The sequence below is a fragment of the Camelus ferus genome, chromosome 26 (genome assembly GCF_009834535.1).
Source record: "Camelus ferus isolate YT-003-E chromosome 26, BCGSAC_Cfer_1.0, whole genome shotgun sequence".
Lineage (NCBI taxonomy): Eukaryota > Metazoa > Chordata > Mammalia > Artiodactyla > Camelidae > Camelus > Camelus ferus.
Window position 1 is genome coordinate 17,833,875 of NC_045721.1, and position 27,139 is coordinate 17,861,013.

General features: G+C 48.2%; 1 protein-coding gene across 4 annotated transcripts in view; it reads left to right on the plus strand.

Annotated features, from left to right (window-relative positions):
- Positions 1 to 27,139, plus strand: part of ACSL1 (acyl-CoA synthetase long chain family member 1) — a 55,050-nt gene that overhangs the window by 4,391 nt on the left and 23,520 nt on the right. For 2 of the 4 annotated variants that reach the window (XM_032468414.1, XM_032468413.1), the window contains exons 2-4: positions 15,257 to 15,489; positions 22,105 to 22,219; positions 25,049 to 25,113. In XM_032468414.1, coding sequence (XP_032324305.1) covers positions 15,295 to 15,489; positions 22,105 to 22,219; positions 25,049 to 25,113 — 375 coding nt within the window. In that variant the 5' untranslated portion in view covers positions 15,257 to 15,294. Of the gene's footprint in view, positions 1 to 10,292; positions 10,455 to 13,432; positions 13,457 to 15,256; positions 15,490 to 22,104; positions 22,220 to 25,048; positions 25,114 to 27,139 lie in introns of those variants that run through there. The other 2 variants (XM_006178343.3, XM_014553896.2) reach the window with 2 other exon arrangements.

Sequence of the window (27,139 nt, forward strand, 5' to 3'; positions counted from 1 at the left end):
AAGGAGCAGTTGCAGAGGTTTAAGTCTCCCAGACCAGAGTTTGAACCTGGGCAGTCTGGTTTCAGGGCCAGAGCACCTGATGGTTTGGCTTTACTTCTAGAACTTGAAGGCTTCTGAGTCCATGGGGGCCTGGAAAGTTCCAGTGATCCAACTGGTGGCAAGACTGAGGACAGAGCTGGTTCTTCTTCAGTGTCAATACCCCTTGATCTTCCCCGTTTCGTTCACACTCTGTCTTGTACAAGCAGCATTGCTGGAATGACAGCAAATTTTGATTCAGCTCCGTTCAGCAAGTGAGAAAATCACCTGCTGCACAGCTGTGACTTTCTAGAGAATTTAAGAGTAGAAGGCTTTGCCTGCCCTGGAAGTTGGTCTTGTTCTAGGTCGTGCTGATAACTTTTAATGAGACAAGAGAATAGAATTGTGAATTTGCAGAGTTTGAAGGCACAGAGCTATCATCCAGTGGTTATGGCCCCCTTTTCCCAGGACAGTTTTAGGCAGAACCCCAATATGTGAAATAAAAGTTGGGCTGCCATGGTTGAAGGGAGTGGGGAAATGGCAATCGCAGATAACACAGACGCGGGACATGGTTACTTCCTGGCCTCTGAGACACTTCAGCACATGCCCAGGCTCCCCTGGTCACTGAGAGAGCCTAACTCACTCATTGGCCCGATGGAGATGCCGTCCCTGGTGCAGGAGATGGGATGACTGCCCAAGGTCACACCACCTGTGTTCCCCTCAGGGCGTGACATACCGTAGGGTTTGTTCCTGGGCCCTGTGCCTGTTCGGACCTCGGTATTATCCTTGGCTTGTGCCCTGAGATCCAGCCAGTCATCAGGTTCTGCACCGTGCTGCCCGGCACCCACACATGTCTCTCTTTCATCTTCCGTACCACTGCCCTCATCCAGTTGGTCACCTCTAGTTTAGACGGCAAAGGTCCTTAGTTAAAGAAAGAGGGAGAGAAGGATGACTCGTCCTGGCGCGGAGTTCAAACCGAGCCCCTCCTCTGTCCAGGAGGAAGCCTGCCAGCACCCCTCTGGAAGGCCCCGCGTCTTCGTGTAGCTTGTCAGCTTCTCGAGTCTGGTTCCAGCCTGTTGTTCCTCATCCATCTCCCAAACTGCCACAGGCTGGGACTTTGGGAAAGCAGACTTTAGTGGCCCAGGGTGGAACCACAGTCTCTGCACCTGTGACTCTGTACCTGAGCTCTCCCTTCTGCCCGACCCACCTTCCTGTGCCTGCCTGAAAGAGCCCCCCAGGCTTGCATGTCCACCTCGGCCTGCCTGCAGTGACCTTCCCTGTCCCACCCTCGTCCCTCCAGGCCCTGCCCCTCAAGGGCACTTTTCCTGAGGTGACCCTCCTCGTCCTCAGAGTCCATGTCACTCACTGGAACCCTTGGCTGACAGCAACTGGCAGTTAAAATGTTGAAATACTCCCATTCTGGTTTCAAAATAGTTACTACCCCAAGGGCCCCCACCCCTAATTCAGAAACTGAAGGGTTAATGCCTGGCCCAGCAGAGGCTCTCCTGAACCTTGTTCTGGTGGTTGCCGACTTCTCCAGTTGGTTGGTGCCAGGCTGAACTCTTTATTCATTTTTTTTGAATAGTGTCCTCCCTCTGCCCTTCCTTTGCCTCTTCATGTGTGGATAGTTTGCTTCCCCAAATAGGCCCCCAGCCACACTCTAAGCTCTGGACATTTAGGTGACCGAGGCATTGTCATTTCTGTGTTTTCAGTAGCATTTAGCTCAGGGCTTCACTGTTAATAAGTACTTAATATTATCTGATGATTGATTGAGACAGGGAGACATTCAGATGGACAGATGTCCCATAGAAGGTGTCACTGGCAAGAATGTACATTTCATTGTTCCAGGTTTGTATGTTATGATCCCGTGAAAGACTTAGATCTTTTCACTAAGATCCATCAAGGCGTCGAAAATCTCCAGCCCAAAGCCTTTTCTTTCCCTGGGTTGAACTTGGTGTGCAGGAGGGCATCTGAGGTCTCTTCCAGGGTAATTTGTTAAGTCTGAGCAGCAGGTGGCTGTGGGCTTCGCAGGGAGGGAGGGAGATCGGTGTCGAGTTCTCAGCAATCTTACGTAACTGTACTGTAGCCTGCGTCTACCTGAGATTCCTACCTAAAATCATACCTTGTTTTTGTGTCACTGGTGACATGGTCAAATAGCTGTTCGTTCCTTCCTGTTGGATGATTACCCACATTGTGCCTCAGACAAGCTTCGGAGGTGCCTCGGACTGAGGAGCTGGCAGGGACCTTGCCTGTCAAGCAGTCCAACCAATCACCGCACAGAGGAGGGGCCAGGATGCAGAGGGGTGTGCCCCGCAGCCCTGGGCAGGCCAGTCGCCCAGGGCGGTGCCAGACGGTTTTTCCCCTGACGTGAATCAGACGACAAGCCGCTGACTGCAGGGCCTCTGTAGAGGGCACGCGGGGGCTGAAGCCGTGGGGTCCCGAGGACAGACTGCCTCCAGTGAGGCCAGCCCTTGGCCTGGAGTCTCCTTTCTCCAGAACAGCCAGCCCAATCCTCTTGGCCTCCTGCGCTGGGCAAGGTGACAGTAACCAGCGCTGTCCTGCTCTCTGCAGCATGCCTCTTTCCATCACGGGGCCATGCTGAGTATTTTCGTCTCCCCCCGGACAGAAAGTCTACGTGCAGGCGTTGGTAGACACTGCTAGCCTGCATCCTGGGTGTAGCTGGCTTCTCTGAGTGCTCCAGTTAACAGTGGTAGTTGTTGCCTCCTGAAGTCGGGAACTGGCAGAGACCAGCCAAGAAGTGACAGAGAGGAGATTGAGGGCTGGTCTCCAGAATGGGGTACATGTGCCCCGGGTAGGGGTAGACCATCCATTAGGGTGCAGGTGGATGTTTTAGAACTTCTGTAGGTATTTATTTTTAAGCTTTCTTTTAATATTCATATTTGTGTATTTTATAACGTTCAGAAAATATTTGCAGATGCATAGAGTTTATAAATAAGTGCATCTACATATTAGGGATACATTAATCATGATTTTTCATGCATCATCAAAAATTTGGAGAATCAGAAAATCAACTCCTTCTCTGCCATCAGTGTGGCACAATCCCTTCAAATGCCATTTTTAAAAGGAGAATTTGTTAATTAAGGGAGGATAGACACTGCTTTGTGACACTGGGTTGTGATTCATGCCAAGTTGGTATCTGCCTTCAGGAGAATCAGGTTAAATCCAAAGTATGTTTCTCCTTTGGACCCAAAACTTGACAATGTAGAAAGAAGCCTCATTGGGAAAAGCTTTAATTTTTTTCCTGTTTTATTCACTACTGTGCCCCCCAAGGCTAGGGCAGTGCTTGACCTAGAGTGGGCACCCCGTAAATATTTGTGTGTACCTTTTTGCATGACAATTAAAAGTCATGCTGGGTTGGCTACTACAAGCCAACATTTGAGTTGGCTTTCTTTGTTTAAGCCTCTGGTCAGGGGCAGGATGCGTGCCAGCTTTACCCCAGTAAATGAGTTTCCAAAGCTGTGGCCTCGTACAGATGAAGTGGGCCTCAGTAGTGTCACTTGAATGATAGGATGTTTGGGATTTGCTTTTAAATTTTTTTTTTTTTTAAGATGGGTAGAGAGTGAAACAATACTGGCAAAATGTTGTTGACTGTGGAAGCTGAAGCTGGGGTTATGGGTACATGGTGGCTTCTTATACTATCCTATGTACTTTTGAATAGGTTTGGAAGTTTCCATAATAAAAATTGAAACCAAACATAAAGGGAAACCAAAGACCCCAAACTCATGCCACCTGTTCCAAGGAGGGATGGCCAGATGGGACAGTCTCTTTTTTTTCCTTCCTTCTTTTAAACACTGGGTCATTATTCTGTAATGCTCTGCAACCAGTTAGATTTATTTTGTCTTCCTCTTACTGGGACTAATCACCTCTTTTTAATGCTACCTGGACTTCTGGTGTAATTCTAGCTCACCAACTCCTCCCTCCTCATACCATGAGCCAAATCCTGGTTAAGCTTTTCTCTATTTCTCGTATGGCTTCCTGCAGCATCGGTGGGGGCGTCCCCAGAGCCGAAATCTGTAAATGCTCAACAGTGGATTCCCCCAGACTTAGGAGTAGCTGGCCTTGCTCTCTCTCTCTGGATAGAAATGTCTTTCATTCTGTCTTCCACTCACCCGCTGCTCTGTTGGCTGATTTTCTAGTTTATCCATCCCTCTGAAACCTTGATCTATTTTAAGAGGCGTCAGTAACTCTACCCAGTCTTGTGCCCCCTCAGCCTTCTTATCCAGGTCGCTGACATTTGATCGCTGTGACCTGTGGGAGCCACAAGGACTGGGCGTGCTTCTTCTTGTCAGGCGGCCGCCAGGGCTGCTCTCCTGGGAGAGTGGCCGTGCCCTTAACGCAACCCTGCTCACTCCCAGCACAGGCGGGCCCTCGGGTGTTTCCCTGCCCCCCTCCTGCCTCTGCCTGTCCTGCCTGGCCTGTGTCCCTGCCAGGCTCTCTGGGTCGTCCTTCTCCGTGCTCCAGCATGTAATTAGTGCTTTCTCCCTCCTCTGGCTCCTGGAGGCCAGGGCCCTGAACAGTTTGGTTAACTCCTGCAGGTGCGTTAACGCTTGTGGGTTAGGGGGGACCATGAGAGCGGAGAGATGTATTTGCTGGGAGGGCTTTACCCCATCTGTCACTCCGCTGAAAGGACAGGTTGCCTCCCAGAGCCCTTTCTGGAGCAAGTGGGAAGGACCTAAATACAAGAGGAAATGAACTGACCTGACTTAGTTACAGCTTCTTTATCTTGAGAAACTAGGATAAAGAAACAAAAGCAGCAAAGTATAAAGAGTAATAAAACCAGAAAAAAAATACCCATGGAATTGATGGTTTTCAACATGGATTGTTTGATTTGTATGTCCTGAAGTCACCCAGAGTTTCTGGGTGGGTTGGGATCCTGTTACTTTCCCGAATACCAGGACTGTGTGGCCACCTTTTGCTTCTTCTGGCATCGCCTTGGAGATACTCCTTGGTGTTGATGATAGAAAGCAGAAGCTTCCCTCTGTCCCCCCTCTCTTCCCCATCCCCTCTGGGCCACGCGGGCAGCAGGGGGCTGGCTCAAGGTTTTGCAGCTCGCGGGGCACCGCCTGTGTCTGGACAGTGCGCGTGGGTCTAGTGTTCCTTCGTGGCTTTGTTCTGCCTCCTTCCACAGGCCACTGCTTAAAGTTACTAGCTTTGAACAAAGCATCTGACAAGACCCCATGACTTCGGTGCCTTCTCTCTCTGCAGTTTCTCAAACGAATGGCCCTCATCCCCAGTCCCGAGGCCTCAGCCGGGGAGCGCTCCTGCCGGCTGGGCCCGGCCCTGGCCGCTGTGGAAGGACAGGGGTCCTCTTCCCTGTTGGCTTGTTCTCCGCTTCTCTCGGGGCAGCCTCTTGCTTCAGGGTTTACTCCGTGGTTCATTGCAGGCCAGGAAGGTGGAGATGCCTCTTCTGGGTTTCTCTCCAGCTAGTGTGACAGGCCCTCCTTGTGTCGCCTGACTGCCCTGGACCGCGCATCCTGTTCTGTAAGACACAGGCCCACGGATGTGGGCAGGACCCCTCCTGTGCCCAAATCAGCTGCAACAACGTGACTGATGGCCCCAGCCGGTAAGCGGGAAGCCTCCCCTACGGGAGCCTCTTCTGCCTCGGTTCTCAGAGAAATGCCAGGCCAGCTTAACCCACAGGCCTCCTGGTCTCCAGGTGCTGGAGCAGAGCCCGCGGCGTCTGCTCTGCCCGGGGCGGCTCCCTTCTCTGCTCTTATCGGGGAAGTTCCCTGCCCGGCCATGACACACACCCAGACATCACTCAGCAGTGGTGAATCTGTGTTTGCAGACCGGTGGAAACATCTTGCTTTTCTTTTGATTTTTTTTTTTTTGAATGGAAACATTTCCTCTTAAATCCACGCCCCTAAAATTTAACCCTGGATCCCACCCAGAGGCTTTTCAGTGACCTGGATATCTGCACTGGGCACGGCCTAACTGTAATTATCATTTTCTCAAGTGGACGTACCTGACAGGTCTCTGCTGAGGAGAGAAGGGAGGAGAGCTGCGTGGCTGTGGGTGTTCTTCTCTCTGGAGAATGCCGGGCAGGTCCTGCTTCGAGCATTCCTTACATCCCAGATGACCGCCCACCCGCCCGGCTTTCTGGGCGTTTCCGAGGGCTCCTCACTCCAGTCCTGCTGGTGTGTTCCAGCCCCTGGGCGGTTTCTCTGGTTTGGAAGATTCTCTTTTCTGTCAGAGAAATCTTAACAGAAGTTAGTGGCCAACCCTAGGGCCAGGCTCTGAGTCAGCCCTTCCTCTGGCATTGGCTGTTCCACTTAAGAAAGGTATTTGCTCTCTTGCCTTCCCCAGTGGCAACCTTGATTTGTTTCAAAAAACCTGCAGTCACATGTCTCAATGGGCATCTAAATGTCTTTGAAGGAGAAGTGAGGACCCTTGCCGTTGGATGACCTTGGGGCAACATCATGCATAAGTGAGAACAGTTTGAGAAACTGGAAACATCGTGGGCAGATGGGCAGGAGAGTGTTTTTCGTAGGCTTTCAGTCAGGGGCTTGCATCTTGTTTGTTTGTTTCTCCCCCACGCCACCTGGAGATGTTGCCTCCTTCCAGCGCCCTGACTCACAGCAGTGGCGTGGGTGCAGAGGGAGATGCTGAAGTTTGGAGAGGCCCTGAATACCCCTCTTTCTCTTAGGAAAACCACTGCTCTATAAATACATGTTCTGGGGGCTTGCAGTGAAGCACTGGTCAGAATCACAGAGGGTCATTCTTGATTCAGGAGATGTTTATGAAGCACGTGTTCTGGGCAGGGTACTTGTTAAGCACTGAGGGTGTCTAGAGACCGACGGGACGGGGCCCTGGCCCCAAAGGAGAGGGAAGCATCTCCATAATGGAAGCGTGCACTCGCCGTAAACAAAAAACTGAGGTGCTGAGGGCCACAGATAGAGGGTTCTTGGAATTCAGAACAAGGACTGACTACTTCTGATTGAGGGGTCCTGTGAAAATTTATTGGTGAAAGTGGCCCCTGGCCTCCTTGGGTAGGACTTGGACACCTTAAAGGAGGGCCAGGAAGGAGAGCTGTTGGTGAGGCGACAGCAGGGAGAGGGGATGTAGTGGGCCTGGAGGCACAGGGAGGACCTTTTGCTGGTCTTTGGGGAGGGCCCCCTGTGGTGCAGGAGGGCAGGAGTTCAGGGGAGGACCGAGGTGGCGTGTGCTGTGACACCTGCCTGCTTGGCCGCGCTGAGGCCAGGGGTTGGCAGGGTCGCCCAGAGGAGTGAGCACAGGGATGGAAGGTTCTTTCACTCACAGACTGGGGGACAGGGCTGGGACCTGCAGCCACCTTCCTGTGTCACCCTCCTCACTTTGTGGCTCCGCCATCATTCTCCCAGACTCAGAAACTCAACTTGCCAGTTCCTTCTCTTTTTTCCATTATATCTACTTAGTTACCAAATCCTAGTGGTTTTTATTTTAAGTGATTAAAAATTCTTTTTTCATTCTGATGAAGTATGCGTAACTTAAAATTTACCATTTGAATCGTTAAGTGTGCAGTTCCGAGGCATTAAGTACGATCTCAGTGTCGTGTAACCATTACCATCTCTAGTTCCAGAATTTCTCATCATCCCTGATAGAAACTCTACCTGTGAAGCAGTCACTCCCCATCCCCCACCCTGGTAGCCTCTAATTTCTGTCTATGAATTTGCCTGTTTTAGGTCCTTTGTATGAGCAGACTCATACAGTATTTGTCCTTTTGTGTCTGGCTTCTTTCACTTAGCATAATGTTTTCACCTATGTTCAACAAGCTTCACCCATGTCGTGGCATGTGTCAGAATCTCCTTCTTTTGTAAAGGCTGAATAGTATTCTGTTGTATGCACAGACCACATTCAGTCTGTCCCTTCATCTGTGGGTGGACATTGGGAGTCACAGCCCAGCTTTTTTAAAGTCCTGTGTGTCCTGGCCTTTTGCCATCCTCTGCATTGTCCCCCACCTTTGTCTGGATTTGAATTACCGCCTGCCTGGGTCACAGCACTTGCCTCTCCAGGGCCATAGCCTTTGTTTGCCCTCAGACCGAGCTCTAGTCCTGTTCTTGTGTGGAGCCGGGCTGGGACATTGAACTTCCTGCCTCACGGTTTCCTGATCTTTGAACTGAGGGTCATAGCTCCGTGCAGTGAGGGCTGTTGTGAGCATTGCATGTGCTCATGGGCATAATTGCTTAGCGCTGTGCCTTCATGAAATCATGGTCTCACACTGATTTCCCTGAACACTTTCCCTTCCCCTCTCCTGCCCGACCTACCCCTGTTGTGTGTTCTGGATTAACTTGCCCCAAATCCTAGAGCTGAGGCGGGAAGTTGCTCCTTGTTGTCCCATTTCTGTCCCCGTAGCCTGAAGTTAGACCTCATTTTCTTAGACACATTGTCCTTTAAGGGAGACCCAGCTCACCCCCCGGCTCCTTCACGCAGCTCTCCCGGAGAGGATGTGAGCGCATCCATCATTTCTTTTGCAGTTACTGCTACCTCGTCCTTCTCTACTTTGTGTACGCATTTTTGTTGTGCAGTTTTCTTTCAAGCCTCATGAGTGGGGTCTGCAGGTTTTCCGTTTGTATCCAGTGTGGATATTAAATCATACATACCCAGTGGAAGATGAGGGTTTCCCCAAACTCTCAGTCCTCATATTAGAGTCTTACCAACAAAGTGCTCTCTCAGTCACTTTATTTTGAACATCAGTTGAGAGGGCACGTTGTCTTGAATCCACCCCTGCCAGTCCAAGTCTTGGGTCCTTGTAAAAATCCACTAACTGAATTTATTTTCTCTAAGGCTAAGAAATTGAACACTGGCTGAGTGAATTACTTCTGGGGGTTGGACTTTACAGAGGCGAGCTTTGGATACTATTGTATAAAGCTTTTAAACATCCATTTAAAAAGTGAGGTTTGTGGTTTAGTTATATGTATATGGACCCATAGGGCAGATTTTTTTAAACTGTCCTAACATTATCCAAATGTGTTCCTGTGACTTGGGAGAATTTCTGCGGTGGTAGCTGCTGATGGGACTTCAAAAAAAGCTTCCACTTAACCAGCTTAAATGGAAGAGGGAAATGTGAAGATACGCCCCAGAAAAATGTCAGTCCTCAAAAAGTGGCTTTGGAGATTTCCAGAGACCCTGTTGGAAGAAGCATGTTCAAAGATTTTGAATAAAATATTAATGAAATGTGAATAGAAAAACAGCAAATATTTCTAAAGTAATGGGTAGTGTTGTGTGACTTAAATATATATGTAGCTCGATGAATATGGAAACTGTTATAAGTAGACATGTGACCATTTCTTCTAATCCCGAAAAGTTTTGTCTGTTCCAGTTGGACCCATTATATTTGGAATCTCTCTATTTGGGGCGTATGTGCTGGTTGTGGCCTGTAGCCGAGAGGGGCAGGTAAGGCCTGGCCCTGATCTTACTCATTAAAACTAGCTTGATCCTTACCTGGGAAGGCAGTGTGTCCCTCTCTTTCTCGGACGACTTTAGAAGAAGGGCAGGGAGGGGTTGAATGTAGAATTAGTCAGCTGGTCTTGACTATTTCAACAAATCCGTTTTCCCAAAACGGAGCATCTCTGCTCCCTTTCTCCTTTTAAAGTCTTCTTGGAAATTGAATTGGTGATGCACAGAATCACTTTGATGAAAAGTAGGTGGGTTTAGGGTTTACTGTGCTTGGCTGGGAAGGAAAGCCCCGAGGCCGTGGATGGGGACAGCTTCCTGTGGGATTACTTGCTCCTTGTGCCTGGGGTCCCGAACGGGCCCAAGTGGTCCTTGTCCTCAGGCCCGGGGTGAGGAGATGACCCCAGGGCGGGGACCTTGGTCAGGAACTCCCGTGTGGGCTGGGCTTGGGACAGCAACCTCTGCTTTCCCTTCCAACTGGTGGACTCTGGCACCTCTGGAGAGCTTCTGTACCTCCCTCTCTCTAGGGAGAGCCTGGCTGCTCTTTTGGTTCCAGAGGGGATGGTTTAAGCAAATCTAGCTTTAGGTAATTTGCCAGCCAGGGTTAAGGAGCACGAATCCAGCGGGTCTGGAGAGGCCCGTTGAAAGAACAGCGCATGGCCTGGCTGCTGCGCTCTTGTTCCTTCCCGAGGCTGAGCTCTGCCCCGCTAGTGCCAGACAAAGAGGGAGCTTTCAGGCCTCTGTAAATAGGCTATTGTACAGGGAGAGGAGGTGGGGCAAGGAATGGCATCATCTTGCCAGCTTGGCCAGCTGCTTTAAGGAGCGATGTCAGGGTTTCTTCATTTGCTGCTGCTTGGGCAAGGGTGCTGTTTATGTGGGTTTGTTTAAGGGCTGCATTCCTGGTGGAGTAGTCTACCAAACCACTATTATTCAGCTGGATGAAAGCTTGAGGAACTTTAGAAGGAGAGAAACATCCAGCTCATCTGTTTTTTGTTTGTTTGTTTATTTTTTGGTTTCTAATGACACGAAGAGAATAAAATGCTAATGTAAGTATCCATTTGCAGAATTGCAGGAGCTGCGTGTGTGTGTGTGTGTGTGTGTGTGTGTGTGTGTGTGTCCTTAGAGAATGATGCCCTTGTGAGTCACCTCTGGCCCCGAGCCACTTTTTTCCTGGTGCGAAGAGAGTGGTAAGAGGTGAAGCTTTGTGTACGGTGGGCCTTGAACCCCCATGTTCGGAGGCCAGGGTGATGGGATAATGCCAGCAGGTATGTCAGGTATGGAGAGTTAAATGGGTTTCAGACGCCCAGCTCTCATCATCCTGTGAGTACCAGTGCTAAAGGGGCCTGGAGAAGCCTCCTGCCCTCACACTTCCTGACCTGGGGTGTGGCCTGAAGGGGACTTGTGAGCCCCAAGAGCAGAGAAGTACGTGGATATTGTTAGTGGAGAGTCAGGGGCCCAACAGAGGGTAAGAATTGTTCATGTAGAGGAAGAGCTTGAATTGAGAGTCAGGCTGGTGTCTTGGTCTTGGAAGAGACCCTGGGGAAGCCTTATAAGTCTCCATCCTTGGCTTTGTCATCAAATTTTATATTGTGATACTCAGTTAAGACATACGACGTGAAAGCCTTTCCAAACACCACACTTGATGCTAATTGTGTTGTTTAGCTGTTCTTCCCAAAGTTTGGGCAGACGGGTTTGAGAGTTTCTGCCCTCCAACAGTCACGCAGTCTGGTTTCTATTCCCCTGCCCTGTCCGTCTATTTCCACCCAGGTCTAATTAAAGGCATCCTCTGCTCTGGTGCTTTGCGTTGGGTTCCTGCCACATTTCCCCAACCATTGTTATGTTCCCCGTCATCCTGTGGTTGTAGCCTCTAGCTCTGCAGGAAATTCAAAAGACTCAGCTGAGCGAGCTTACCTTCCTTAGGTGTGGGAATAGCCGTGGGGGAGGAGAGCTGGTGGCCGGTAGTCCTGTGTGTTCAAGAAATACTGGCTGCTTAAGCCTTTAAGCCGACTGAATCATGTTCTTAGCAAACAGCAGCATGATTATATGCCTGGGCCATAAATACGTCCTGAGATGATGATACGGAAATTTGCTTTTGAAAGAATTAGAAAAAAATATTCCAACTAGAGCACCATTGCAACAAGAATAAAATCTGTGTGGGTTTTAACCATTCGTTGGCAAGTTCATGTGTCTTGATAGTTCTTAGAGACCTGCTGGGACTGTCTTAAGGCCTCGTGTTGTCTTCACCTACAGCATTTAAAGGCTATTTATTGTGGCTACTTTTCTTTGAATATAGGTCTGCTTCCATTTCTAAATAGCCTAAGTGCCTTTAACTTGATAGCAGTTAAATAGGAGGTAACAGATTTGTAACACTCCCTGTTCACATTTAAGAGTTGTGAATTCACGTGGCTTTAAATGAGGTATTGCCTTTGTTCATTGTGTGGCCTGTGGCTTTCCTATGTACAGCACTGTCCAGTTTGTTTGGTGAAATGGATTTGTAGTTTGTTACCTGGCTGCCAGCTAAGAGGCATGAATTAAACTGCTGTAGCTTATCATTACCATCCACTGAAGATGAGGATTTAGCTGGATTTAAACCCTTAGCTTTACAGATTAGTACCTAATAAAATGTTCTTGCATGAGTGCTACAAAATCAGTAATTTTCTGGGGGTTTTTTTGTAAGTTTTCTTTCCTAGACTTATTTCTAGAGATAGACTTGTTTCTTAGTATAAAGCTGTCTACTTGTAGCTTGGCTACTGCTGATGCTTAAGATTAAAAAAATTAATCACCTGTTTGTGACTGTGTTTGTGGGGGAATGACTGAATATTTCCACATAGGGATATGATTCTTTTTTGAGGGGAGGAAGAAGTAATTAGGTTTATTTATTATTATTTTTTTACTGGAGGTACTGGGGATTGAACCCTGGACCTTGTGCATGCTAAGCATGTGCTCACCACTGAGCTGTACACTCCCCCCGAGATATGATTCTGTTGAACAGCACCTATAAATTCACACGGTCTAGGTTTTATGGAAATGACTTCGGGGACTTCTGGGAGAGAAGAGGGAAGGTCAGGGGTATGTGTGTAATATAATGGTAACTCCCATTCAGACTTGAAATGCTGGTGGGTGATGAAGACAGCCAGAAGATGGAAATGACTGGAGGGAAAGGCAGGTGTGCACATTATATGTATAAGTTTTCTGTGCATTCGTACAGTTGCAATATTGTTTACGAAATCTGACTGCTCGGTGCCAGGAGAACCTGGGCTTGATTTGTCTGCTTACCAAGTCTTGGTGTAAACACCCCTTCCCTTCGCTTCCTCGGAGAGTCCACCCTGATCTCGGGATCTTGATGGTGGTAACATTTACCCACCTTGCTGACAGACAATGCTTGTTTAATTTTGTGTCTTCCCCACTAGCCAGTTAGCCCTTGGAGAGCCTGGACCAGGTCATTGGTACTGTCTTCCCAGCTCCTAGCACAGTGCTCAGCACCCACTAGGTGCTCAGATTTGTTGAATGGCTGGAGTGGCTCAGTTTGAGCTATCAATTCATCTAGAAGAAATCTGCTGTCAGTGTACTACTGACAGTCTGTTCTGTTCTTGGCCTGTCTTGTGTCAGTTCGATATAACCCCCCAACATCTGATCATTCATTTCAGTGGTTTTTAAAAATATGCCCATTGTCTCTTCTTATTGGGAAGCTGAGCAGAAAGAAAACAGTGTCTGTTTTCAGAACTGGCACAAGCAGTGACACTAACTGATGCCTGTCTCTGCCCATGGATGGAGCAGTGGGGTGACTGCTCCCAGCTTCTCATTGGCCCATCCTCCACCGTCTGTTCTCCTGGGATGTCAAGCATGGATTTTGTCTGCGAGTTACCTTTAGCCTAGTGGGCAGCAGCACAGGACTGGGCATGTGACGAATGCCCTGAGAGACCTTGGCAGGCCGGGTAACATCGGCTGAGCCTTTCCACCCCATGCCCCGCCCCTGCTCCCACCCTGCCGCCTGGTCTGTTTCTGCATTCGGGTGTCACCCAGCAGTCAGCTGTTGGTGGCACAGATGGTGAGTGGTTTTGTGAGGGCTGGTGCTTTCTCTCCACAGTTATGACCTGAAGAAATGCGCTTATCTGCTCCTTCTCTCTTGTTATGTAAAACCTTGAAATTTTCTATGTATGTGCGTGTGAGTGTGTGTATATTGTGTGAATATGTGACATGAGATTGCGTTGTGTTGGCTCTTCGAGTACTGATGGCCTGATATTCTGCAACCCTGTTAAAAAAGAAATATATATATACACACACACACATATATACACACACAACAATATAGATTTAAATTTGAAGAGAATTTCTACATTTGAAAAGAGAAGAAAATTATTTTCAGTCTTGGGACCTAGCTATTTAAAAGAACACACAATAAGTAGCTCAAAAATACCGTCCGACTTTATGGTTAAGAGGTTAACACTTGTTGCATTGCTGGGGAATTTTCAAGAAAAGTCTTTCAGATCATTTACTATGGTTTCCTTCCCTGTGTTACCAGACACACTTTAGAGCAGATTTTTTTTTTCTTTTTTGGGGGGGTTGGGGGTAGGTAATTAGGTTCACTGGTTTATTTATTTTTAGAGGAGGTACTGGGGATTGAACCCAGGACCTCATGTATGCTGAGCATGCGCTCTACCACTTGAGCTGTACCCTCCCCCCATTCATTAATTTTTAATTAGAATTGTTCTTATTTGTTATCTGTATTGCACGTTAGTGTTTTATGTTGATGTATCTATAAATCTGTAATATTCAGTTTGAGGCTTTAATATATGTGGAGCTGTCCTTCTGATTTTCTTCTGTGTGTTTTGGCCTTGTAGTTTTGTTCGTAAACTCCTTGTAGTTAGTTAAGTGTCGTTTTTTATTACCTCTGCCTCTTACTGTTCTTCGCACAGGACTAATCACAATATCGGTAGAGGAAGCAGTCGTAATGCCCAGTGTTGACTGAGCACGTGCTGAGGCCTTGCACCCTTCTGAGCTCTTTGTATGAACCCTGTAGTCCTTAAGAAAGCTCTCCGAGATAGGTGCTGTTTTCATTTCCATTTGTGAATGGAGGCACCGAGAGGTCAGGTGGATTAGTCCCAAATCATACAGCTCATACGCTAGGGAGACAGAATCCAGGATCTTAAATACCGTTTATACTTTCCAATACTATGCTGCCATCTCTCTCTAGATAGTTGCTTGATAAGTATCTGTAGATATTTATGTGCACCAGATTATTGTTTATTTTAGCTGTGATAGCTTGAGGAATATAAAAGACACTGTCATATCGGAATAGCCAACTGCAGTTTCCTCTGTGTGGGTATGGCTGCTTTTACGGTACAAAGCATGTGGGGAAGGTGAGAGGCCTTGTGAAGTTCAGTCTGGTCTGTTTCACCAGCCTGGGAGCTTGTGCTGAGCTTTGTGTGAAGAAATGGCCCACAGGTAGTTGGGGCTAGTTTATGCCCCTCTGTTCTTCTCCCCGTCGGCTATGGTAATGAGGGTTTGGTGCATTTGATTATGTGTAAAAGAACAGAGAGAGAAAACTGGGCAAGTAAATGGTAACTTACACCCCTTATTTGAACATTTTTTGGCAAGAATTCTGAGTAAGTGAATCTTTTTAATGTGGTTAATGAAAACCTTACAGAAGATGATAGAAGTGAAGTGAATGCCTAAGATGTTTTTAGAAAAGTGAAATCCTGACAGCCAGGAAAAGACCTGGACAGTCAGACTGTGGCTTTCATGCCTTGATCGGTCAGCCAGCCTTCGAGTTAGGTGGTCGGCCTTGAGGAGTCTGGAGCCGCACCCAGCCGCCCTGGAATAAACATCACATTTTTCTCTCCGACAGACTTCAGCCTAGGACACTGCCAACCCCAGCCCAGGACGATGCAGGCCCATGAGTTGTTCCGATACTTTCGGATGCCAGAGCTGGTTGACTTCCGGCAGTACGTGCGCACCCTTCCCACCAACACGCTCATGGGCTTCGGGGCTTTCGCAGCACTCACCACCTTCTGGTACGCCACGCGGCCCCGGGCCCTGAAGCCGCCATGCGACCTGGCGATGCAGTCGGTGGAGGTGGCGGTAAGTGGAGCCTGGCTGCCCGCGGGGTCCCCTGCCTCCCTCTCCCTGGTTTACGGGCCCCACTGAAGGCGATGACAGTCACAGTCACAATCACAGGCACATATTCGTTTGCGCTTTGTAGACTGAAATGTGCTCACCTAACAGAATTTCAGCAGTGACAAGAAATGGAAAAGGCCAAAATATAGGGCAGAGGGTCTCACAGGGTGGTGCTGGTTGGGTGTCTACACATGTCACACAGGAGAGGCTTGTTCCCGAAATCACATGGGGCTTCTGCGCTGCTCTGGGCTCTGCGCTGTGCCCAGAGGATCCCGAGAGGGGAAAGGACAGGCACGGAGGCCCCTACCCTCAGGCCCAGGGTCCCAGTGGAGAAGAGAGGAAGGCTGTCCAGTGTCAGGGAAAGATTTCACCTGTGGTTGTCTGGTACTTGGTTGAAAGGGACTCAGGGGTTTCTGACAGGATGAGGCTAGACCAGGAAGCTGCCAGATGACGTGGCCGCAGAGTTTAGGACAGGTATGAGGAAAGGAGGGCGCCCAGCAGGCCTGTGAGGTCGAGCTGGGTGCCGTGCAGTGGTTGTGTCTAACGTGGGCAAAAGAAAGGTCGTGCTCTCATCGTTGTAAAAGTCAAACCAGCGAGTGATGTTCCATAATTAGGGCCTACGGGCTGGGATGATGTGGAAATGTGAAGGTCCTTCCAGAAAAATTCTTGCTCAAGACTCCCTCCCACTCCACCTTCCTTCCCTCTGGAATCTCCTTTTAAGATAAGTCAAAAAGATGAAGCAACCGGGTGTTGACTGGTGCTTTGACCCCTCACCTGCTCTCTGCTTTGTAGTTTCTTGCTTCCCCTACCCAAGTCAGAATTCACTCTCAGTACTTACTACTTGCAAAAGGAGAATGTTGTGAAACTTAGATTCACCTCATTACTGCTTTTAGACTTAGCAGTGAAAGGTTCCCCCTCTCCCCGTCTGGTAGCCACGAGGAGGAGAGTGTGTCCTTCCAGATAAAGCCCTGACCTGCTGAATACCTTTCCGTTATTTATAGGGTTCAGTTCTTTGTTTCGTTTCAGGCAACTCCTTGGATTCATTAATATGAAACTCTTAAAATATGTGAAAGGTATGTCTGTCTATTTCATGCCAAAATGTAAAAATAGAAAGGAAAGGAAAAGTTGGCTTTGTACTTGATTTCTGGCTAGAAGGTAAACTTAGTACTTCACAACAGCTAGTCATGCACCAGTCATGAGTAGAGTTTAATTTTTCTCATGGAGATGTGTGGGGTTTCTGGCATCCTTTCTCTTCTGGCAGAGGACCTGGTGTCTCATAGTAGCACTGCCATCACTGTGGAAAGAATACTGACAAGTGCAGATTTAAGATATTTATAATTTAGCAGCAACTGTTAAAAAAAAAAAAAGCCAGATTCTTACTGTATGAAAAGTTGTGGAGGCACTTGCGCTGTGGTTTTTAAGCTCCAGCTTAGCATAAAGTCGTTGAGCCTTATTAAAATAATGATAAATGTTTTCTGTAAAATAAGTTAAAACTGCGGATAAACCGAAAGAAAATTAAAATCTTGAATTCTGCTTGCCTGATTTTTCTCTTTGCTTACACAAATAGAGTTAGCTCTGATTTTCAGAATTTGTAGGTCTTAGGAAGAGATACAGAATTTGCTTTGTACTCCCAAGAAAGAACCGAAAATATTGAGTTTAAGATTTAACTTTGGCGTTATGACACTCATTAATTACAAAGCTTTTGTAATGCTAGCATCATCATATGGACTTCTGAGCAGAAAGAGGAACTTAATTAATTTCATTAAATATTAATCAAGAGTGTGTATATCTGGTGCTGTTGTAGGGGCCTGATCACCAAAATAAAATATCGTTGCTTTGTTCCTACTTTGAGGACAAGTAAGCACCACTTGCCAGACCCACTCTCACACCCCCTCCCGTTTCACATGTGCAGTTTTTCCTCCCTCCTCTTCCCATAAACTTTACACAGCTGTCAAAATGAGAAGAATCTGCCCTTTTTGGTTTGGCTGCGTCTCATCACTACCCACACTGGCTATTTCCTAGTTACCCTTTTTTTCTTTTTTTCCAAGCAGCAGCACAGAGGTTCTTAGGATAAATTAGAGCTTCTACAATTTGCTTTTATAAATCAGCGTCTTAAAGAGGATATAAATCAGCATGCCACAGACCTGCGCAGGAAGGGTGACACAGACATAAGCTACACAATGGGGCAGAGAAGCTGGAGGTGGCAACGAAATCCCAAAAGCCTCTCATATTTCTGAGCCTGGTTTGATCAGGACCCTACTTAGAGAGCTGTGTCCCTCTGCCTGCAGGTGCAGCTCGCCAGCCTGCAGTCGTGCGTGTCCAGGAAGAGTTCTGTCTTCCACAGCGTCTCTCTGCTGTTGCTGCATAACTTTGAGCGGGGATGAAAGCACGTTTTTGTGTGTATATCTGGGTTTTTAAAAATTTCTTTCACAAGTGATGTGCAAGTTTTCTGGTTTCAGCTGTTCTCAGCCTCTTCTCTGGATTTGAGATCCCTGAGTCCCCCCAGTGAAGGTGATCTTCGCTGGAGTGACTAGAAACCCTTTGTGATTGGGCAGGGCCCAGACCATGGTAGGTGCCGTTTCAGGACGTGGGAGAGCATGTTAGAGCCAGAAGGAACCAGAGAGGCAGGGAGATGTGGCCGAGGCTGGGCCTGGCATCTCTGCTTGGACCAGGAGGCCTCGGGCAGGCTCACCCAGTCTGACCTTCAGATTCCTCATCCAGAGAACAGAGGTGGGGCACCTTCGGCTGCATAGATGCGGGCAGCATCTGCTTGGCCTGCCAGGAGTATTCAGTAAATGTTAGTTTTCTTCTGACCTCCGCATTTTATACTCAAGAGCACAGCTGAGCCCGCAGGGGTGAGTTATATCGTGCAGTTAGTGTGTACATAACGAGGCACTGAGTTCCAGAGTGTCTGAAAATGGATTTGCAGGCAGATGAGTCTGAAGGCTCTACTGGTAATGGAAGGGGAAAAGGGACAGGTGAGGCAGGAAACAGAGTCCGGGTCCCGCACACCGGTTGGAGGGATGGAGAGAATGTATCTGGAGGGGGTGTTTGTGTTGAGGAATGTTAAAGTCTAGGAGTGTTTTCATACTCGTACGTCATTTTGGCACCTTTTCTAAAACTTAACGGGCTTCTTAATAACAAACTATGAAAACCCTTGCTAACTTACTTCTCAAGTAAACTCACAATAGGGGACACTTAACTGTGGTGAGACTTGTCTGCTAGCTTGGGAGTGACTGTGATTTGAATGAGGTGGTAGCAGCATCGGCGCTGGGAGCTGGGCAGCGGCGGGTGAGGGTGGGGTGAGCTGCAAGGTGAGGGGCAGGTGCCCAGAGGACTGGAGGCACTGAGTCTGATCTTTGTGCCAGGACCAGGCCACAGGCGTACTAAGGAGCCACCTTTAGGGATTCAAAAAAAGAAAGGTGATTGTTTTAGAAAAAGAATTTTTTAATTTATTTCTGGCTTCCCTTCAACCAGGAAGAAAAGCTTCAGTTACTCTGGGAATACAGTAAAACAGGTCTGAAAACACAGCTTGATTTTGTACAAATGATGCCCTCTGGCTTCATGAAGCAAGGAATGAACATGTGTACACATATATGATGGAAATATGCGCTGTAATATTTATTGAAGTTTAAAATTAGCCTCCCCCCCCCCGAGCATGGCCCACTCCTGTCAGATGGAAGGTGGCACTTGGTGGCCTTCTGAGCCTCTTGACAAAACCCCTCCTTCACGCCTGAAAGGCCCACTGAGGGTAAGAAACGGGGACTTGTTTCCTTGGATGGTGAGCAACACCTCACCCGGACTAAACTGCAGGCAGGCAGGATGCTCTGGGAAGCTTGTCTGCCGGAGAGTGTGTGTCTGTTGGGGTTTGGATTCTGTGACTCTTAACTCTCTCCGCCTCTGTGGAGGTGGGCAGGAGCTCTTTCCTTCGTGTGGTTGGCTGGCTTCCTCTGGGGGTGAAGTGGACATATGTTTGGCCGCACAGAACCCATTCACTCAGTACTGTTTCAGCCTCCCCACCCCTTAGCAGATCCTCCCATCAGGACAGGAGGGTTCAGGAAGCTGGAAACTGGAGGGCCATCTGGGAGGTGACAGGAAAAACCTCCCGAGGAACACAGGAGAACATTGGAGAACCAGACCCCCAGTTGGCCACCGGCGATCTGGGCCTGTCTCCTCCCAGATGGAGATGAACGGTGCGTGGGCAAGTTTGAAGCTTGCTCCGCTGCATTTTAGACGTGGACTGGGCCGGGAAGGCCTCTCCAGCATCTGTTTTCTCCTCTGCGAAGTGGCTGGTCTGCAGCAGGTGCTCAGTAAATACTCACTTCTTTCCATCTCTCTTGCGCTCAGATGACAGCACGTGGCACCCATCGTAATGGATGCATCTGCCCTGCCATCATTCATTGGGTGTAAAGGATCTCGGGAAGTTGGCTGCTTCAATGGCGAGCATGAATAGTAAACCTGAGGGTTCATGGTTACCCTGTGACATTTATGTCAGCATAATGGAGGAGTCTAGGTCCCTTTAAAATATCCCGTTCATTATCATTAAAAAATATATATATATGGTTGGGAGCATCACCTATCGGCTGGTCTTTAATAAAGGTTCTAGTGTGCTCTACCGGTGATCTAGTGTTGCTGGGTTGGGGGGCGATGGCCAGAGAGCCTCTCTAGGTCACTGGATGGAAAAGTCGCTTTGTGCCTGTTCATAACAGCTGCAGCTGATGGTGGTCTGGGCAGGTAAGATGCATGTAAAATCTAAGTGTATATTCCATGTGGAGGATATTTCATATGGAGGATATTGGAAAGAGGAAAAAAAAACCAAAACATCATTTTTACCCCCAAGGACTGTGGTTCTACCAACTGCTACTTTCGCTAGAGGTGGATTAGACACTGAGATCTAGCCAAGTCTTCAGCAGTCTCTTTAGAAGTTACTCAGTTCTCCCACCCCACCCCTCCTTGTCTCTTCCTTCCCCTCGTCCCTCCCTCCAACACCTCCCTCCCCCCCCATTTCCTGTTCTCCCCACCCTCCCCCAGTCCTTCTCCTTAGAGGGAGCCATTGACCCTTAGGGCCCGTAGATACCCGTTTTTTTCTAGATCAAGATAAAAGAGACCACAATTTATAAAGCTTGGGCCTCTCTATCCCCGAGAAATCCTCAAGGATGTAGTTATTTGCTTTTACATTTAAATATGGGAGTGATGCAAAATGACTCTCACCATCAAGTGATCCTTTTTTGCAAATATTGGCAAGAGTTCTGGTGTTGGTAACCATCAGTGGATTCCTGTCCTCCTGACCCCCAAGGGGAACTTGAACTTTTATTTCCTGTTCTGCCCATGTGGGGAGACTGACCTCTAGAGGAACCTTAGCTTGTGTAGACTTCGCTGAATATCCTCGTGACCGTGTTTAACTCTAGTGTGTTTGACTCACGATCTTCTATTTTTTTAAACTTGGAAAACTGTATCACCACGTTAAAGAGGAAGCAAAAGACCCGTAATCCTCCCTGACTCACCCTCACTGGCCCATTTCCCGCACATTCCCTGGGGGTTGTCTGCAGAGTGCGCCCTGTTTCTTGAGCAAACCCCCACCCCCACTCCCGATCTTTAGGTTATGTCAGAAGTCCAGAAAGGCCAAATGTAAAGTATTTTTTCATATAAGTAGGTGTTCCCAGAAGTAGCTGTAGGCACTCAAATAACCCAGTAACTCAGTGCCCTGCCTTCAGGATGGCTCAGGCTCGTAGCAGACACGGACATCCGAGCTCCCATTGCTATGCTGTGCAGCCCCTCCCCTTTGTAGGTGTCACTCAGGTTGCTGATACCCAGTGCTTGTGCGTAGCATTTTCATTCAAGAAGAATGGTAACACATACTCACATCAAAAATGATTCTTTATAGGCACACGTGATCATTTCATAGAGCAACAAATTTCAAAACGCAGGTCCACCCGCATTTCCTTCAGCTCCTCTCATGAAATTACAGAGTATGCCTTATAATTAAGTGACAGTGTGACCTTCCACCCAGTGTTTCACCTGTAACTTAAATTGTGCCTTTATTTTTTTTTAACTGGGTTTATTTGGGAACAGCAGAGAGTTACAATTTAGGACATGGAGTCTATGGCAAACCACAAGCAAGCAGTGCTTTTTTTTTAATTTAGGTACTGGACGGTGTGTCATTTCCACTGACCTGACAAAATCGGTCCTCTGTGCTGCCGATGGCTGCTGTCTGAGAATCGTCCCAGCGCGTGGGGGGGTGGAGTGGAGGGGTTTCCAGTCCTCAGACTCTCCATCCTTGTCTGGTGGGGACCAGTGCTTATAGGTCTGCGAGCCTCTTTTCTTTCTCCCTCCGTCGTTTCCTTTTCCCAGGGATGCTGGACGAACACTGGGGCTCAGCCTTGCTTCTCTGCGGCCTGCACTGGTCTCCAGGCGAATGATTTATATTAGGTGCCAGCCCATTGCACCCTTCAGTTCATTCACATGCTCTCTGAGCAGCTACTCCGGGTCCCCGAGGGATTGAGAGCACACACACATTAGGCTTTTTATTTTTGATACTTGCTTCTAACTTGCTGTCTATCTGTCTCTGCTCTTCTGTAGGGTAGTGACGGTGCCCGGAGATCCGCATTTCTGGACAGCGATGAGCCCTTGGTGTATTTCTACGATGATGTCACAACACTATACGAAGGTTTCCAGAGGGGTATACGGGTGTCAAGTAAGCATTTGGCTGAGTTTGTGTGCCTGATGCTGAATGTTCTGCATTCAAAAAGAGGGTTCTTTCTTCAGAAAGCCACATTTGCTCAGTTTTCACCTACTCAGTGTGGGTCCCGGCTCTCTGTCTCCTGTCATAACTTCTCCAGATTGAGGCGCACAGCACGGAAGTCCCTCTGGGTGTCCCCCCAGCAAAGGGGCTTCTGTGGTCAGGTAGTTGTTTAATGGAGTCACACGTCCATTCGCTCAGTGCAGTCTCTGATGTTTCCTGCAGTAGAGAGACCTGTTTAATTGGACCCAATCCAACATTTCTCAACTTCACTTGACCCATATTTTGAAAAATAAACACTGACATTCAAAGCAAGTGATTTTCCGTCAGAGACACCTGCGGTGTGCCAACTCACTGGACTGCACTCCATCCCTGACGGTGGCCCAGGAGACCCCAAGTATCCAACAGCCGCCTGCCTGGCCAGCCCCTCCCTCCCGGGCTCCCTGTGTGTGCCCCTTGGGTCACACTGAGCTCAGCAAAGCCGCCCTGCCTCTGCTCTCTCTGAGCCCCCCGGCTCTGAGCATCTTTTTATCCCTGATCATAAAGCCTCTTCTTTCCCATCCCCATCCAGGGTGGCTGATAGAGTCTCACTAATCTCGTAAAACTCATATTGTGTTTCACCTTTTCTGTAAACCCTTCCTGGTCTGTCGTTTTCATCCCCTCCCTCCAAGTGAGGCGTTTCCTCCTTTTCCCAGCATCCTGTACCTGTTTCTGCAGTCACTCCTCAAGGGTGTCAGGTGTTCCCCCAGCGCCCCATCCTGCCGGCTGGCAGGGCAGCCACCCCTCCCCCACCGCCACCTCCAAGCAGCACACGGCAGGTGCTCCATCACTGTGCCCTCGGCGGAGGGGACCACACCCGCTGCTGCCACAGTCCCTCTTTTTAGTTTAGCCTCTTTGTCTTTTGCTTGTTCCTGACTCCCCTCTAGAAATAGTCTTTGGGACCTGCCGTTTGTTATTAAACCTTTCGGTGGTTAGCATCTGTTCCTGCCACTGGAGGCCGGACCGCACGCTCCCAGTCAGGGACGGCGCTGCCTCCGGCCCCCACGGTGTGTGGCATGTGTATGTGCTCAAGAAGCACCTTTTGTTTCTTCTCAGCCTTCAATCCAGTAAAAATTGGCTTGCTCACTTCAGTGTGTTTGCCCCAGTGTTCCTGTAGCAGATTCATTAAGCCTCTTCACTACAAAGGAAGGCAAACTTAGTTCTATATTATTTAATCTGCGAACTTCTTCAGAGTTAGTGTCAGGGTCAGGGTTTGTCTGTGACAGTAAATATCCACAAGGCAGAGCAGCCTGATGTCAGGCCACATGAAAACATTTATATGCTGTACATGTAACGCAAATACACGAGTGTGTGGATGTATGGGAGCACGTACAGTGTATGTACGCGTATAGATGTCTACGTATTCTTCACCACTGTGCAGAGCACGCGTGTGTATAAATGTATGTATGTTTATCCCATTGTTGGCAGAGGACAGGAGTCATCTGGGAGTATGGGGACTTCTGTTACACTTCTGACTCTCCCCTGATCTTAAGACAAGCCACATAACTTTTTTGTGTCACTTTCTCTGCTTGGAAAATGAAGGTCTTACATGCATGTTTTGGAAAAATTGAAGAAAAAATAAGTTCTTTTCTTAACCTGTACTGATTAAAGGGGTCTGCTTTAGGGAACACTTTTTTCTTCTTTTTTTTCCAGAGGACCTTTTTACTCTAAGCTTTGATTTTCAAGATTAAGCTTTTGCAGGAGAGCAAAGCCCAGCCTCGAGAGCAGGTAGTTAGGAGTTTGTTGAATGATGCAGGAGAAGCCAGCCTAGAGTTCCCTCTTTGAGTGGTTTAGCTTTGTATTACCTGGGGAGCTTTTCAGAAATACTAGGGCCCAGACCCTATCCCTGTCCAGTGAGGTCGAACATTTTGTTGGTGGGGCCTGGGTTTGGTACATTTCTTTAAGTTCCCCAGTTCCCTGAGGGTTCACCAGGGAGTCCTAGAGCGGGAGTCTGCAGACTTTCTGTATAGGGCCGGATGGTAAATACGTTAGGCCTTTTGGGCCAGATGGTCTCCATTACGACTGTTCAACCACAGCCTTAGACACATAAGGGGAGAAGCGGGGCTGTGTTCCAATAAAACCGTATTTACAAAAACAGGCGGCGGCAGGCCTGACTTGGTTTTCTTTCTTTCTGCTGATTTGGTGCCTAGGTTGGAATCAGGACACATCCTGGTATTTCTTGACTTTTGCTTTCACAAATGCCCCTTTATTTTCCCCTCATTTCTTTCCTAATGAGGAAAGAGAAAAATCTCCATTTTTTTCTTTCTTTGAGATCAAGACTTTACCTACATTCTTAGAATTCCAGGTGATTCTTCATACATTTAATCATCAGAATTTGGCCACTTAAAAACTATATTTTCCTTTTCATATTCCGAATTTTGAGGGATACTTCTAAAAACCCATACCGAAATCTCTACCACTCAGCTGCTGACACCTTACTCAACCAATACTTTACCAGTATTGAGGAAGAATTCACAAATTAAGCATCCTTAAAAATTGTATGTGCCTGATCTCCTCTCTTGCCCCATATAAGAAACAAAATAGAAATAGAAAAACGAACACAAACTCAGACCAAAGCCCAGGGAGAAAGCATTTCCATTCTGAGTTCGTTGTTTCACATCTGAGGACCACAGTAGAGTCTCCCTGTTACTTTGTGGAATGAGGTAGGATACAAATTAGAATCTAGGAAGATTTATGCATGGTAAGACCATTTTTTGTTTTTTCATTGTTTTTTTCTCGTTTTAGATAATGGCCCATGTTTAGGCTCTCGGAAACCAGACCAACCCTATGAATGGCTTTCATACAAACAGGTGAGTTTCCTGGCTCTGTGGATGCCTCATGCGAGCCGTGGTGCTTGACTGTGTCAGTTCTTGGGGGCACTGAACATGGGGCTGGAAGGTTTCTCCGGAGAGTGCGTGCTGCCTAGCTCGGGGCTTTAGGACACACGTGTAGCATTTAAACGGAGACATTTCTCACAGACTTGGGGAGTATTTGAACTGGCAGCTCAAAGTATTTTAGAACTGATGTGTGTGCATTGTGGAGTGCAGTGTAGTTTTTAAAATAAAATTCTAGAAATGTGCTTGAAGCAGGTGACTCTTCTCCCAGACCCTCGGGGGACAGGATTACTCCTCTCTGCCTTCAGTGGTACTAGACAAGTTTAGATGCCCCAGTATACAGTAGCCCTCTCATTTTATAGATGAGAGGAACAGGCCTCGGGCAGGGGTGGGACTCACCCAGGTCACAGCTGGTTAGTGGGAGAACCAGGACCAGGAGTGAGGTCCACACTGTCCAGTGTAGGGATCTTCAGAGCATCGTACTGATCTTGGCCAGCGTGGGGCTGGTGTGACCTTTAACCCCAGGGCAGCACAGATGTTCAGGGACAACACCTGTGTTACAGGACAGATGCACAGGACACCATGATTGGGGCATCTTCACTCCTGTCACTCTACGGTCCCAAAGGATCCATGGCCACAACTGTTTAAACAGTAGTGTGTGAACAGGAGGTAGCAGAGCAGGAAGACTTGCTGTTTATTTTTATGTTTATCACAATTACAGCAAATCTCATGCCCCTGCTGCTCCCTGGTCCAAGCAGCCTCCCAGGGACAAGCAGGCGCAGCTGGAAGTGTCGGCTTTGCTGCCTTTTGTTTCCAGCACAGCTGGCCAGGAAACAGTGCTCTGCTCTCAGGGCAGGGCATCCCGTGGCTTCAGGAACACAGAGGGACCGGCCCTGCCGTGGTGGGTGTCTTCTGGGCTGTGCACATGAAGGAGATTGTCATCAGGAGCTCCAAAACCAGCCCCTGGAAAAAACACCTGCTGGTCCTCCCTCATCTGAGGACCAATGAAATGCAAAAGGCAGAGAGACAGAGAGAGACAAGACAACGGCTCAGCATGCCTTGCTTGTGGGAGTAATGAGCTGTGGCTCCGGTGAGCGGAGGGATTTCTCTGTTTTTATTTTGCCTTCCCAGAGCTAAGGAGTAGTTTTCCACCTAAATAGTTTTCAGATCGCTCATGCTCACAAGTGGTGTAAAAACAGTTCACGTGTGTTGGCGTTACAGCATTGCGTGACGGTCCTCCGGCCCCACAGGCTCTTTTATGTGCTTCATCTTCTTGTCCTGTTACTGTTTGGTGCCTTCTCAGCCTGTTAGTAACCAGTGTTGGGGCTGGACCCGCCCTTGTGGTTATTATGACGGCAAGACGCCCTTCAGCAATAACTGTGAGGAAACTTTGAAAAAGTAAAGATTTCTTACTCTGGAACCTGGAAATTACAGAGCACACATGGGCCACACAGCGAGGTCGCGGGTCGGTGGGGGGGGGGGCGCTCACAGGGGGCCTGGGGTTCTGCTTTTATTGGACTCAAAGCGGGGGGCCTAGGGTTTCACGGGCTCACTCTTTATTGATGAATTTAAAATGTAAGAGCAGGAACTTAAAGCACAAGAAGAGAAGGAACAAGTGGCCCAAATGGTCAGTCACCAACATCGGCCAAGATGTCTTAAACAGAGGAGCCTGGGGAGGGGAAGGGGCCCGGCTCCTCATCTAGTCTGTGGCTGGTGATGGGTTTGTTTCGTGGTGCCATCTTGGATGTGGATGCATCAAAAAGCAGTCAAAGCTTAAGGCAGGCACTTGCATTACAAAACAAACAAACAAACAAAAACCCAACCTGCAACCCAACCATTGGGGTTCATACCACAGTTACTACAGTAATATGTCCCTATATTGCTTCTGTTATATTGGCTGGAAGAGAGAAGATGGGGTTCATTGCAGCGGGATTTTTGAGGGCAGATTGAAAATCACTGCGATTTCGGAAGGTGTATTGTACATTTCAGAGGCCAGTGAAGA